This window comes from Brassica rapa, chromosome A02 (assembly GCF_000309985.2).
Source record: "Brassica rapa cultivar Chiifu-401-42 chromosome A02, CAAS_Brap_v3.01, whole genome shotgun sequence".
Classification (NCBI taxonomy): domain Eukaryota; kingdom Viridiplantae; phylum Streptophyta; class Magnoliopsida; order Brassicales; family Brassicaceae; genus Brassica; species Brassica rapa.
The window spans coordinates 28,744,369-28,759,848 of record NC_024796.2 but is presented as its reverse complement, the minus strand read 5'-3'; the positions used below and the strand labels follow the sequence as shown (position 1 = coordinate 28,759,848).

At 32.0% G+C, this 15,480-nt stretch overlaps 1 protein-coding gene across 11 annotated transcripts; it reads left to right on the top strand.

Annotated features, from left to right (window-relative positions):
• The first annotated feature begins 78 nt into the window (after positions 1-78).
• LOC103854842 lies at positions 79-15,257 on the top strand. Of its 11 annotated transcripts, XR_004455176.1 has the most exons (11): positions 80-1,667; positions 2,631-2,904; positions 3,023-3,137; positions 3,229-3,353; positions 3,438-3,519; positions 3,610-3,966; positions 4,038-4,158; positions 6,804-8,440; positions 8,723-8,793; positions 8,882-9,435; positions 9,523-15,257. XR_004455176.1 is itself a non-coding variant. In XM_033284530.1 (8 exons), exons 1-8 carry the CDS (start codon positions 1,482-1,484, stop codon positions 6,810-6,812), a joined length of 1,269 nt encoding a protein of 422 aa, XP_033140421.1. In that variant the 5' UTR covers positions 80-1,481; the 3' UTR covers positions 6,813-15,257. The 11 variants fall into 11 exon arrangements, 3 of the variants coding, with proteins under 3 accessions (XP_033140420.1, XP_033140421.1, XP_033140423.1); XR_004455178.1 differs by having other exon boundaries at positions 6,804-7,042; positions 7,710-9,435; XR_004455177.1 differs by having other exon boundaries at positions 6,804-8,209; positions 8,304-9,435.
• The last annotated feature ends 223 nt before the right edge of the window (positions 15,258-15,480 follow it).

Sequence of the window (15,480 nt, the reverse complement as noted above, 5' to 3'; positions counted from 1 at the left end):
ATATAAGTTAGAAATCTCATTTAATAAATATTAAGATTAATAAATGTATATATATATATATATTAATATCATTTAAATTAAACTACATACCAAAAAATACATAAATATTTTAATTTTGAAATTTACTTTGAACTACTTTTTTGATAAAAGCTTTGAACATATATTGATAACTTAATATTTAAATTTTAAACTTTCCATTGATTTTTTTTTTAAAAAAAAATTATAAGTTACTAAAATTATTAAACATTTCACAATGAAATTTTTCTTATCAATTTTTAGAGTTTTTGTTATAAAAAAATACAGATGATCAAAAACAATATGAGTAAAAAATTTATTTGATAGATATAAATATTAAAAATGTACCATATATTCATGTTAATATCATTTAAATTTAATTATTACCGTATAAAATCGAAAAAGTGTTTATTTAGATTAATAATATTTATTTATGTGTTACCAATTTTTTTATATACGCAATATTTACTAACTTTTTAATTAATCAATATATATTTATTATTTCATAATATGTAAAAAATATAATATATAAAAATAATTTATATCTATTGTTTATCTCATGCAAGGCGCAAATCTTAACTTAGCGAATATTAAATGGGAATGGTAGTGCATTTTTACGCTCCAGCATTTCCCTTACGGGTCTTCCGTCTCGTTATTTGCATTTCAAACATATCTTTGTTTGTTTTTTTTCCTTTTCTTAGCATTTTTATAAATTAATCACAAAATATAAAGAATCAAGGACCAACCGTCCTAATCGAATAAACCCAAAATATTTATAATATCCTACTCACTAATCCCACTATATAATAGGGACTAAATTTAGAGCTTATTAGGGGTGCCACCTAGGCAAAATATTCCAGACCAATCGTTTTGCCACGTCACACAGGCAACCCAGTTCAATAAATCGAAAATTCATCCCCCGTCGGTTTACCGGTTTCGTTCGCGCGCCTTATGTCTACGGTTGGATTGCAATTGGGCCAGTTTTTAAAAAAAATTCCCAGCCCATCCCATAACCCGTTCGCGCCGTGTGATTAATTCGACGGCTTAACGTTAGCGCAGCCCAGCCCGTTAACGGTTTAATTTACGCAACTGATGTATCCGTCCCTTTGCAGTTGGGCCAGAGTTATTTTAAAATATGCCAGCCCATCCCATAACCCGTTCTCTCTGTTTGATTAAAACGACGGCTTAAGCTTTGTGATACTCAGTAACCCTAAACGCTGTCTCTCCCATTTCTCTTTCACGCATGGCGATTCTCTTCCTCTCCCACTAATCTCCCCGCAAAACGCCTCCGATGAAAGGGGTTGAACTTCAATGCTCTCCCTTAAAGCCTCCATTCAAGATCCCCGCAGACCTTCTACATCCCCCCTTCGTCTTATATCTACCTTCCTATTTATACCCTTATCTCTCTTACCTCAGCTCATCCTTTACAATCTCCTACCTCAGATCGAAAGCTGTATACCGTAATCATGTCGAAAGAGATCGCAATCCGCACCGGCGAATCTTCCCCTCCTCTCCTCTTCCGCCAAGTTTCTCCCGGACCCAGCGATTCCACCCTGCAGTTCCGGCTTCTCCATTTCTGGAATGCTCGGAAGAACGTCAAAGGAGGACCAGAGATCCTTCTTGGGGTCGAGATGCTGATGATCGATGCGGAGGTAAAATTTTTTTTTTTAATTAGATCCGCGTTAAATAGTTTGAGATGTCACCGTATGTTCCCAGAAATTATATAAACTTAATAGAACTTTGATTGATTTTTTAAATTAAAAACTTGATTGATTCGTTTAACACATGCTTGGTAAAAATAAAAAACTTGATCTTTTTTCTGGGAATTTTTTTATTGATTCGTTTGATGTTAAATTTTTTTTTTTTAATTAGATCCGCGTCAAATAGTTTGAGATGTTACCGTAGATGTTACCGTAGATGTTACCGTAAATTATATAAACTTAATAGAACTTTGATTGATTTTTTAAATTAAAAACTTGATTGATTCGTTTAACACATGCTTGGTAAAAATTAAAAACTTGATCTTTTTTCTGGGAATTTTTTTATTGATTCGTTTGATGTTACCGTATGTGGGAAAACAAAAACTTGGTTGTTAAAATAAAAAAGTGGATTGATTCAGAAGAAACTTGATTGACTAAAATTTAAAACTTGATCTCTTTTCGGGAAAACCTTGATTGATTCGTTTTATGTTTGCGTATGTTTGTAAATAAAAAGTAGAATGATTAAAATAACAACTTGATTGCAAAGTAAAAATCTTTATTGCACAAATAAAATCTTGATCTTTTTTTTTTCCGGAAAAATGTTTGATTCGTTTGAATTTTATTACCGTATCAAGTTTATTAGTGGGATTTAATACTGTTGCTATATCACTCTGAAAAACACTTGATTTAGCTTATCTTTGATTGGCTTTCCTCTTTCATTATTCACTTGAGATCTGTTTATAGAAAACTTGATTGGTTGGTGCTGGTGTTTAGCGTTTTAAAAAAAAAAAGATCAGTGGTGTTGGGATGAAATGATGTAGGCGTATTCTACTGTATAAAAACTTAATAGATTGGTTTGATGTTAAATTATATAAATGATCAGTGGCTGACACGATATTGTATCTCTGTCTGTAGGGAACTTTAGCTCAGGGGTTCATCGGTCAGAACCGTCGGAGCCAGTATGAGAAAGAGCTTGAGCGTGGGAGGGTCTACACATTGACAACCTTCTATGCATCAAACAGCAAGGTGATGTACCATGTTGCTGATCAGAGGCTGGTAATCTGCATCTCACACGACTCTGCCCTGTCAAAAGATGAAGAAGACGTTGAAAGCATTTTGACAGAGCGCTTCAGAGTCCATTCCTTTTCAGACTTTGAAGCAAACTGCGATCTCAGAGGGGATCTTCACGGTAAGTTTTAGAATTTTTCTTAGCATATATTTCTTCAGGTTTAGAATTTTTCTTAGCATATATTTTCTTCACCGTATGTGTTATTAAACCCATATATGCGTTTGACTGTTTGTTGTAGATGTTGTTGGCCACCTTAAGCTGGTTGATGGCCAGGCTCTCCATCAGCGTCCGGTTTTGTGCACCAAGGATGGCTCAGTTTCTCGGAAAGTGACGGTCCATTTGCAGCTTAAAGAGTAAGCTGTTGTTGTTCGACCAATTCATATATATTATTTTCTAATTTATGAGTCTTAGTTAAATTAAACATCTACACTTTATTAACTGCAGTGGTCCAGTGGTGAACGTGTATTTATGGGACGAGGCCGCAGAAAGTTTCCGCTTGAAGTTTGACGCAAGTGCAACCACTCCAACGGTTCTTCTGGTCACAACTGTCAATCCTAAAAGGCTCGGGGGTAATCTCTTACACTTAGTATAAGAACTCCTGATCACTCACACTCACTTACATAAACCTACCACTAACTGCTTTGTATTGACAGGGAAGTTGTGCCTAAGTTCCATGTCCTCTTCAAGGGTGTTTTTGGACGAAGATGTTGACCCCACCAGTGAATACTTGACCTGGTTAGTATTAGCTAATGTCCTCTTCAATCTATATATTAGTCTATTATGTGTTTAACTTTGATAATCGCCTGATTTAAAATTCTTACCAAGGTTGAGTGCGAACCCTTCTGCCACTTCTTTGGTCAACCCAGTTGAGGTTGTCAAAGCTGAGACTCTCACAATAAGTGAGATTGCTGCGTTCCTCAAACGTGAGCCTGCTAAGGTAAATCCCATTTCGTTATTAGAATCAAGCACTTTTCTCAATTTAGTTGCTCACAACTTTTGTGATGTTACTTTTGTAAATCCCATTTCGTTTACAATTTACTGCATTGCAACAATTGATGATGTCAAGCTTGGGGCTGAGTGGTATTACATTGCTTGCAAAGATTGCCAGACCAAGCTAAACCGTGGTCCGACAACCTTGCTTTGTCCAAAATGCCGCAATGAAGATGCTACTGCATTAGCCAAGTAAGATTGTCCTGTCACATATGTTTCCATCCGACAATGTATATATACTAATCACTTGCTATTTGAACTAGCTATCGGGTGGAGCTTTCTGTTTATGATAATGAGGCGCAGTGCACGTTCATCATCCTCGGCGATGCTGGAAAAGAGCTCACTGGCAGAAAAGCATCAGAGTTGATTGACGCCTATGTTCAGGTAATTGTTGTTCTGTTGATAGATGAGCCGATTTTCATAATCTTGACACATATATAAACATGTAATCCGCGCGAAGCGCGGACACCGACCCTAGTCTCCATAAAAGCACATAAATTCATCATAGATTGATTTATAATCAAAAAGTTAAAGAGGTATAAACAAGACAATCAAAAGATCTTCATTCTCTTGTTATAGATCTTTAAAACAAACTAAATAAATCTAGGAGCGGGAACGGACGGTATTTGGAGGTATTCGTAATCCAATCCGTTTCGTTCGAATAATCATATATCTAATATGGATCGATTGGTAGCCATCTAAATATTCGGTGTTCCGGATATCTGTTTTTTTAGATTTAAACCGGATATCTGATTCGATCTGTTCAAATAAAATAATAATTAAAAAGATAAATAAAAATTCAAAATAATATGAATAATAATTTTTTATTACATAAAAGATTATTTAATTTTAAAATTCTAAAAACAAATTTAATAAATAAAATATTATAAAATTTATATAAAATATAATATTTATATAAGTTATATATAAAATTCTTTAAATATATATAACTGATCAAATCGGATATTCGTTCCTAAATTTTTTAGTATTTGTGATTTGTTTCAATTTTACGGATATTGCATAATAATATTTGATTTGATTCGTAAGGTTAAGGTTACGAATATCCGAATTTTTCAGTTCGAAACAAATAACGAATCAAATCAAAATTGACGAATATTTTGTTCACCCCTAGATAAACCTGATAAACCTGAATCAGCCCATGATAAATCTGGGTAAAAGCTGTTTCTGTCCCCACCACAGCCTGATTCAGCCCACAGCTGCCGTAGTATGCGGTTCCATGCCTTGGGTGATTGTTAATTTGGAAAACAATCAAAACACCTACAAGGTAGAAACTTCAAAATAACTTTTATATGAAAATTATTTAAGAAATATCGTATGGAAAAACAAAATTTATATTCTTGATCGAATCAATATTTTTGACCCTTCAACAATTTTTTTAAATTTTTTTTTGTTAATTACATAATTTGTTTACTGATGAACTAATCCCATTTTAAAAATATTTTACGTCATAAGATCACTTATCGCATAAGAACCTACTGTTTGGTTAAAATGAAATTCTGTCTGCTCGATTTTATATCATGATTTAGCAATTTAAAAGTTAATTATGGTTATGAGAAGTTTACGTTCCCATATTTGTGTTGTTTTTTTTTTCATTTTGGTTATTGCTCGATATAATTATTGATTTTTGAGTTTATTCTCATTTCGTTATTTTTTTTCCCTGAGATTTAGAAAATATTTAAGATTTAAAATTATTAAAGAGATACATAATTAGGTTAAGATCCGCGCCTTGTGCAGAATAAATATTTTATTATGAAACATTTATTACTTATTTTATATTTTTCTGCATATTATGAAGTAATAAAATAATAATTATATATTAAATAACTAAGAAATCATTTACTATTATGTAATAAATTGGTCTTCGCATATAAATCAAACGACCGCTCTTGTTTATTCACCATTATTTTAGGGTAAATAAATCAAAACAATGAATCTTATATATCATATATGATATATAATTAAATTTAAATGATATTAACATAGATATATAGTGTACTTTTAATATGTATATTTATTAAATGAGGTTTTTACTCATATGATTTTATGATTTTTTTCCATATTTGTCTAACAAAATTTTACACCAACGGTTTTTTTTAATGTGGAATGTTTAGTGGTTTCAATAATTTATAATCATTTAAAAAAACAATGAAGATTTCAAAACTAAAATATTTACTTTTCAATATATGTTCAACGCATATATCAAAATATAAGTATGTATTTTCATACGATGTATAGTTTAATTTAATTGATATGAACTATATATAGATATATATATATTGACATAAACATCTATTAAAATAAAATTATTCATTCATATGATTTTATAATCATTGTATTTTATTATAGAAAAAAATTAAACCTTGATCACAAATTTTCTGTGAGACTTTAACAGTTTTAGTAATTTATACTCGTTTTGAAAAATTTTAAATACAACATATACAAAAAAATCTAAAATTTTATTATATGATTAATGTAATTTTTTAATTTATTTTAGTATTAAATAATAAAAAAAAATTGATAGAATGTATACAGATTGTTAGCAAATCTTTATTCTTTATAATCATTAATTGATATTTATATTTTAATCACATTGGATAATTTCGTAGGTTATATTTAAAGAAAATATATAATAATTTCAATTTGATAAATGAATAATTCATAATGGACATACTATATAATATAACATTCTCTAGCAATTTAATTTTGAAATAACAAAATTTTCAAGCCGCCACATAAGCAAAATTAGCATTCTAATTATGTGACAACTAAGCATGACACTTTTTTAATTAGTACAAATTACAAATTATAACTTTTTAAATGTTATTCAATTAATATATACGATACAAAAGAGTTGAGGGACATTGATCCTTGAGGTGACAGATTACCAACACCGGGACATTCTTCCACCAATATTTAATTTCATCATTATGAATTTTGCACCTCTATATTGTATATATTTTTCTTAATGATATAGTCTAATCTGAAATAAACCAATTATTCCTTTACAGTCGGTGTGACTAGCGTCTCTTGTAAAGGCTTACATACATTGCCTTGTCATACACGCAAATACCATTTAAGTAAGATTTATAAAGTTTGAGCTGGAAGCACCCGTGGGTATCTCCATTGGCGTCTGGAAACACACCTGCATAAAAATCCTAAACCAACAACAAAGATAACTGGGTCGGAAATGGGGTCCAGCAAAAGTTGGCATTATGCAATAGACCAAGAGATGTTGAATCGATGATTCGTAAGTGGCGTTAACTTGTTTAAGTGATTTTTATAAACAAATGTGTTGTATCATATAGTTAGAGACAATTGAAGAAACAATATTTGTTGCTCGGCTCCTAGATCGAAATTGATAATCCTCACCATTAATCAACAAATCAATCAGATCTAGGCTACAGTGAGTTTATGGTTCAAATCAGTTCTAGGCTACGGCAGGTTTAAGGTTTAATCAGGTTGGAGGAAGATCTAGAAAGTGGTATGGTGGGTGCTCTCTGTGATTGTTTTTTTTTTTTTGTTTCTCTGAGATATATCAGTTTGTACGGTTTTGTTTGTTTCTTTTGAGTAATATCAGTACTCTTACATTATCTTATGTTTAAGGTGTTTTTAATTAAAAAAAATTGTATGTGTTTGCTTACACATATTAATTGCCAGACATCTACTCTTCATTCATGGGACTAGATACTCAGTTAGATTTAACCACTTGGAAGTAGTTGAAGTTCCAGCATGAGGTCTGGCGAACATTATTCAATAACGAGCTTCTTGCTACGCCAATATCCATATTTTTTTAAGTTAGTACAACTGATTTTGGGGCATCTGTGTTCCCCAAACCTTCTATGTTCCTTACAAAGACTTATTTTGTATTGCATAGCTTTACTCTGTTATCCTGAGATTTTTGTTGTTATCTAAAGGAGTAAACTTCAAGGATGTGTTTGGATGTCCATTCTACATTTTTTCTGAAGTTCTGACCAAGCATTACGATCCAGAAGCAGATATTTCGAGCGCAGGCGTGATGGTTTATGTTTTACTCTGGCTCAGCTCCGTTTTGGGAGGTAAGTTTCACAAAGTTTTATATGTCTTTGGATGTTTCTCATGTGTGTTACTAATCTAAACATAAACAGAAGAAGAAATCTTTCAGTGTCAGGTTTGATTTGAGTCTGCTGGTGCATCAAGGTTTGTGATTAGGGGTAGAGATATTATGTCAAGACTGTAGCTAAAACTTTGACAGGAAAAGAACAGCTTTGGTGAAGATGGCTAAAATCTGAAAAGCTATGACCTTATGATTGAGACTTGTATGAACCGTCATAACCCAGACATGTAGATGAGACTGAGATACCCAAGGAAGAGTCTGAGGAGCAAGAGTATTTTGATCTCAGTATCTGTGATGAGGAGCGTGGGAAAGATATTTTCTGTATACATGTTAATGACAATACATTTCATTGGCTGTTTCTGATTTGAAGTTCTTATTTTCCTGAGAATTGATTTTTTTTATTTGATGTATGCAGCAAAACAACAGTACAAAATGGCAAATTTAAACCCGAGGATACTCAAAAGATAGCTTCATATGAAACATATTTGGTGAGAAGTAGCACAATTTCTCGGAGTTGGGAAGCTAGAACTCGGGTTTAAGAGCATCTCCAATGTATATCTCTATATTTTCCTCTAAAATAGAGATCTCTATTATAGAGGTGGATTTGCTCCAATGTATACCTCTATAATAGATTTTTTCTATTTTAGAGGAAAATATAGAGGAATCCTACTTTTTATCTCTATATTTAGAGATGAAAATAGCAAATCTCTATATTTTCCCCTATAAATAGAGGAACTCTATTATAGAGGCATACATTGTAGCAAATCCACCTCTATAATAGAGTTTCTCTATTTTAGAGGAAATTCACGCATATTGTTTTATTTGTTGAACCAGGGAAGCTTGACGATCATCTACCATCGTGCCATATTCAAATGGAGTTACAAAACAGAGACGGAAATTCGCAGGTATTGATTGCTTCGACCTCCTCCTTCTTCGAATATTTAAGCTTATCTGATGACTTTTTTTTTTTTTTGCTTTGTTCCTATCTGTCAGAGAGTATCTGTGGACATCATCATGAGGTGGTAACGATGAGAGATCGGCCGGAGAAGAAATAGCGAGATTCAAAATTGTCACGTCAGACATTGAGGAAGATAGAGTCGGTAACTTTGGCTGAGCTTAATTCCTTTGTTTTGAACGCCTCCCCACAGGTAAACACAAGATAACCTTTGCCTCTCTTAATTTACATCGTTGTAGACCGTTGAGTTCCTATGCACTGGGTAGTAAGTGGCATTGATACCATCTACTGATGATGCTACATTTCATGCACTAAGAGTTTTCGCATACTGCAATGAGGCTTCTCCTCCTTCACTTGCGTTTCATGTAATGAGGAGAACACAGTTGGGGTTGTGAGGTAATGTTTTATCAACACAAAATTCTTCCTCCTTCCAGCTTTGCTGATAGTAAACTCTTATAGACATTATATGTCACATTCTGAAATTGTTAATGTGACAGTCTCCGATGCATCTGACTCAGCTGAGTTTGTAGCTTTTGATACTGTAATAAGTTAGTTGACAAATACCAGGGCTGGAGAGGTCTCCCAACAAATGGTAACACTTACCAACTTACGCACATTTCTCTGTCCGCATTTTATGTAAACTGCATATTCAAGTAACTGAAATATTATCCCTCACCAGAACACAGGGTTCCAAGACCCCTGGAGTTCGGCCCCTCTATAATGCATCGAAATTTTTTTGGGCCGCACCTTCACCTTCCAGTTGAAGGTTTCTCGATTCAACTTCTCATCCAAACAGCAGAGTTCATTTACGATTGTCACTAGCGCCCAGCCCAACCAAATTTTGAGAACCAAGTCAGTACATTAACTTATTTTTGCTATGTCGGGAAACTACGAAAGTTTTTGATCATTGTTTAACATTGTTAATGACAATGATCAAAAACTAAGGTGGCAATGACAACCTGATGATTACATGCCTGGTCGTGGAGCTGTGAAAAGAAGTTATCCATGTTAGAACATGAGGGACTCAGACATTAGAAGAAGCACTGCTGATGGGAATGGTGATGGGCAAACAGCTGCTCTAAGTGAACCAAATGAGTCACCTGTAGCTGACAAGAATACATGAGAGGATGCAGCAGTTCTGGAGGAAGGGCGCTCCACAAAGAAGAAGAGAAACAAAGAGATTATTAACAAGTTTGAAGACTGATTGACTACGAAGATGCGCCAACATGAACATTGCATTGAAGACTTAAAAAAAAAATCACTTTGTAGACATTTTCCTTAAACCATGTCATTGTTTTTAATAAGTTAAGTTTGTCCAGCTAATCTATGTCAAGAAATATTTTTTTTAATACAATGAATCGTCTACATCATATAAATCCACAGTTTAAATAAAAATGTATAAGTTGACAAAACAAATTATATAGAATAAAAGGTAAAACAAACATATAAAAGAAAAAATAATATATGCTAACACAATCGACCACAATTGTTTTTAATATAATTCTTATTATCTTTGTAAATTTAGAAAAACATTTCAAACAATTAAAACAAATATGTTTTCATGAAAAACAATAATGGTCGAACAAGTATATAATCTCTAAATGAAAAAATAAAATAGATAGTATTTTTTTGTAAAAAAAAATAGTAAAATTTAATATTGTTTTAAATTAAAATAAATAAAAAAATTCAAAAAATTTTCAAACTTTAAATAATATTATATTATTTGATTTTTTATTCACCCCCCCCCCATAGGTACTATTTGTTACTTAAATAAAATAAAATTTCAAATGATGTTTCTTCTATATGCTGTCCATATGGTATTTACCAGTATAAGTATGTTTTTTAAATAAAACATCAACTATACTTTATGTTTAAATTTCAACTAAATTAACTTTGTAACGACCATGGTTTTTATTCTACTTTTATTGAATCGATTAGTCGCAACCACTTATGTTATTCCGCTTTGAACTAAGCAACTTCAAAATAAATTAATACCATATAGTCGCTAACCACTACCAAATGAATCGGAATAAAATATCATTCTCTTGCAACATATTTTAATTTTCATATTTTTGAACATATTTTATTTACTATGACCATAAAATAAACTGTAAATTCATGTAAAAATAAAATATACGAACACATCGCGTAGCGCCGGAATACCACTAGTATCTTATTAAAGTAGAAGTATGAACTAACCGTTACCTTTTAATTACGCCTAATACAACTAAAAATTAAATAATCTTAATTTTTAGCTTTAATTATTTTTAACAAAAACAAACTTAGAAATACAATCAATTAATTTTACTTATTGTCAACATTAATGGTTGTTTCAAATGAAAATATATTTTAATAAATTCTTTTTTTTAATTAAACACTTAATAAATTTTATCCATAGTGTTGGTTTGTTGGGGTCAAAATCGGTCATGGCAAAATCTACATCTGAAAACTTCAGAGAAATAGATTTCAGAAAATACTTACGAAAATAACTTGTATAAAACAAACAAAATAGTTTTGAAAGTCTACGAAACAATCAACAGAAAGAATAAGAACTGAGGAAAAGAGCCTGTTAGCCAACTTGGCGTACGGTGAGTTAGAACGCTAGCCGGCTAGCCAACTACCGTACGGCGAGTTGGACCCTTAGCCGGCTAGCCAACTCACCATACACTGAGTTGGACCGTTATCAGGCAGCCAACTCGCCGTACGGCGAGTTGGACCGTTATCCGTCTAGCCAACTCGCCGTACGGCGAGTTGGACTGTTATCTGGCTAGCCAATTCGCCGTACGGCGAGTTGGACTATTATCCGGCTAACCAACTCGCCGTATTGCGATCCATCTCGGAAAGTGATACGCTCTAAATTAGGGAGGGATCACTCAGCCGAACTTTAGGATATGAACTCGTCAAAAAGGAAGAACTGGTGGTATGAATGGTGACACAAGAGGGACGGAAAGTCTCTTGATACTGCCATATTTCAGTTGTTGCTTGATATGACGCACAAGTCCAACAAAAGAAGGGTTTCTAAACGTTGCTTGATATGACGCACAAGTCCAACGAAATAGAGAATGTTTACTTGGAGGAAACTCAACAAGAAACAAGAAGTGTTCTACAAAAAACAAAGGAGATAAAATCAATAAAAAAGAAAAAGGAATTGTCTTATTTCGTGGCTCTTAGGCTTTATTTATAAGATTACAAGTTGTAAAGATCCAAATAAGAATGTGCTAAAAACAAGACACTGAAAATAGAAACAAAGACGTAACTAAATAAAGTCTTTGACTGAAACTTGGACTGTCTCTTACTATACTGCTGAAATGGGCCATGACATGTCTCTTTAAGGCCAGGTCGAAATCCATCTTTTTTTCTTAGCTAATTTTTTCGGTTTCTCCACTTGGCCCAAACAAGTCTGTTTTTGAATCTTTTTGAAAGCCATCAAACCCAAGGCTTTCCTGGACATTTAGAACATGAATAATCACATGGTTTGTAAATTACATAACTGTCACATATGAACTCTGTTTGATCTGGTTATTCTCCGAGGAGCTTTGTAATTGAGTTGAGAACATTCTTCAATTGATTTCATACGCAGAAGGCTCATTGTTTGTAAATCGGACTGTTGCTAATTGCTGTCCACTCCAGCTCAGCTAACCAATTAAACTTAACTTTAATGTATCTAAAATTCACTAATGACAATTACATACTTATTTATTTTCTTATATTACAACAATCACAAATATCTTTTTATTCCATAATTATTTAATCTTGTCTAAAATTCCCTACTCACAATTACATAGTATCATTTAATTTCTTATTTTCGACAATTACAAATATCTTTTTTTATTTTGTAATTATGTAATCTTAGGGAAAATTTCACTTTTATCTAACAATAACGGACGGGTACGCAAAAGTCGCTGGAAAAGCTGGTGCCGTCGTGAACGTCACCGTGAAATATTGGGACACCAGCGGTGGAGAAGGACGAGGAATTGGAGTTATCAGGAACGGCGGTGGCTGCGTTGGTACCATCGGAATCAGCAATGACATCGTTTTCCTCGTCATCATCATTAGAGAAATCTACCAAGAGGTCATCTACTGCGAAATTATCAACCGTGTAGCAGTCTTCTTGAGCTTCTTCTTCCATGTAATAGGTTTTTCCCGGTGGGTTGTCGCTTAAGGATAGAGTCAATACAAAGTTCATAAGTTGTCAACACCCACAAAAATATATTAAAGTAAGAAAATAAACATCTACGGTTCCTAAAAATTTATACCAAAATTTTTTTATCTGCCTCGGTTCCATTCTAATTTTATAAATTATATTTTGGAAATCCTCATGATAAGTTTGTTCATGATAATTAAAATATGACAATGAGGCTTATAAGAGGTCTACTGCAAGGTCGATTAGATGGGATTTTTACGTTGAGTCTATATGCTAATTGGGGATTATCTGATCGTATCACTTTAATAATTACAGAAAGAAAAACATGTCGAATCCCGGCCAATAGGGAATTAACATTTCGACATTGCCAGGGACAGAGGACCGACACGCGTGGCAATACATGACTAGTCTGGATCATTTCTGTAACGTGAGGATACCTCTGTATAATTCAAAAAAAAAAAACATGTCATATAATTGCAAACTGATTCAAGTTTTGTCATTTGTGTTGTGTGGATTCTCTCTTTTTTTTTTCTTTTTTTTGAACAAGGACTCTCTCTTTTTTAAGAAACGAAAGACACACTAAAGAGATGCTCTCACTGAAAATTGTGACTTCCAAGTTGCATGCTCACAGATGACGGAGGGACTATCCTCAAGAGCATGTAAAGCTTCATAGCTATTTTCTAGCATGAGATTTTGGACCTTGAAGCATAAACGTAGACTTGTGGTGATGAATGCTATTGTTCAAGATCGATTAAAGCAGAATGATATAGAATCAGTATGTTTTGTTCGAGTATCTTCGTTTATTGCTTTAGACTTGTGATCTGATCACAACTTATAAACAGGATGATGATTGCTATCTCAACTTCTTGAATCTTGATGTTGGAATGGCAAACACTAACCATGGAGCATGGCTCGGTTTGTTTGCTATATATAAACTAAATGTTTACTCGCCGCCTAGTGTCATATGATTTGAACGAATCTGATACGCCTAAATGCTTTGTATTAGTGACGTTGATGAAAATTTTAAATTATACAAATTTAGACAGCAAACTCCTTTTTAATTTATATTTCCATATAACATCTTATAAACTCCCTAATCAATCCTAAAAAGGTATTATTTTGTCCGATTGCTGATAAAAGAATTTTAAAACAGAATTTCACAATAATAAACAATACTATTTGAGAGAAACAATAATAAACAACTAGATTTTGACCCGCGCTTAAAAGCGCAGGTTATTTTTCAGTTGATAAAAGTATATGATATGAATTAGTATTTTAGTTTTGTTATATATTATTATGTTACAAAATTTTATTATGTCAAAAAAATTATTATTATGTAATTATATTTTTAATCGTTTGATTACTTTTTTCAAAAAAAATTATATGGATTGATCAGATTCAGTGCGTCTATTATTTTAAAATAAATTATTTTCAATTAGATGAGAACAATACTTTTATATTAAGTTTGGACCCGTCGTCGAACCAGTAAACACGATGACTTGTGCATAAGCTGGTTTAGATTTAATGAAAACTCGTTAATTTAAAGCATGCAAACTTCGAAAAAACATGCAATCAAGTGTGACCCGGTATTTGGTTTACATGGTAGGAAAAAAATAATCTTCAATAATATTTTAAGAGATGAATGAAACTTCTAATATATTAATGTAATAAAAAATAATTTAACGTAAATATATATAATTTTGTTTTAACAAATGATTTGCTAAAGTGTTTTTTTATTAAATTTGATTTTGTAAATATTTAGAATTATATAATCTAAGATGACATGATATAATATGCTGTATGATATATGTTTTCATTTTAATAATTGATATCTAAATATTATATATCCATCTTTGAGCATAATATATGATGTATATAACGTTATTGAATAACAACAATAACATTGGATGATAATAAGAAAAATAATTAGAGAAGTGTATCATACAAAATGAGAAATAATAATATGATTTATTTAAATTATTTATAGTTATCGTAGTTAATGGTAGGATAAAAAATAAAGAGTTTTATATAGATGTTGTAAATTCTTTTATAAATATTTTTAAAAATATTTTCTTTTAATAATATAAATTTTCAATCGCATCTATAATATATTCTTATCAAAAATCATCATAACAATATATTTAGAATATATATATTTAGAATATATTGTTAAACTAAATTAAAGAAATATAAGGTAATTGATTATTGCATAGTTAGAGAAAATATAAGTTAATTGACTATTTCATAGTTAGAGAAATATAAGGTGAGATCAAAAAAATAGTTAAGCCTAATGAAAGGGTCCAACAACTTTTCATAGGTAGATTTTTTAAAACTCCTTCTCTTTTAATAGTATAGATACTATTTCTTTGACCAAAAAAAAAAACAATACTATTTGAGAGAGGACTGACCAAAACAAAATGATTCGATCGTCTGACAGTGACACGTTATAGAAACAAATATCAGAAAAGTCAAGAAAACTGTGGATCCGCATCT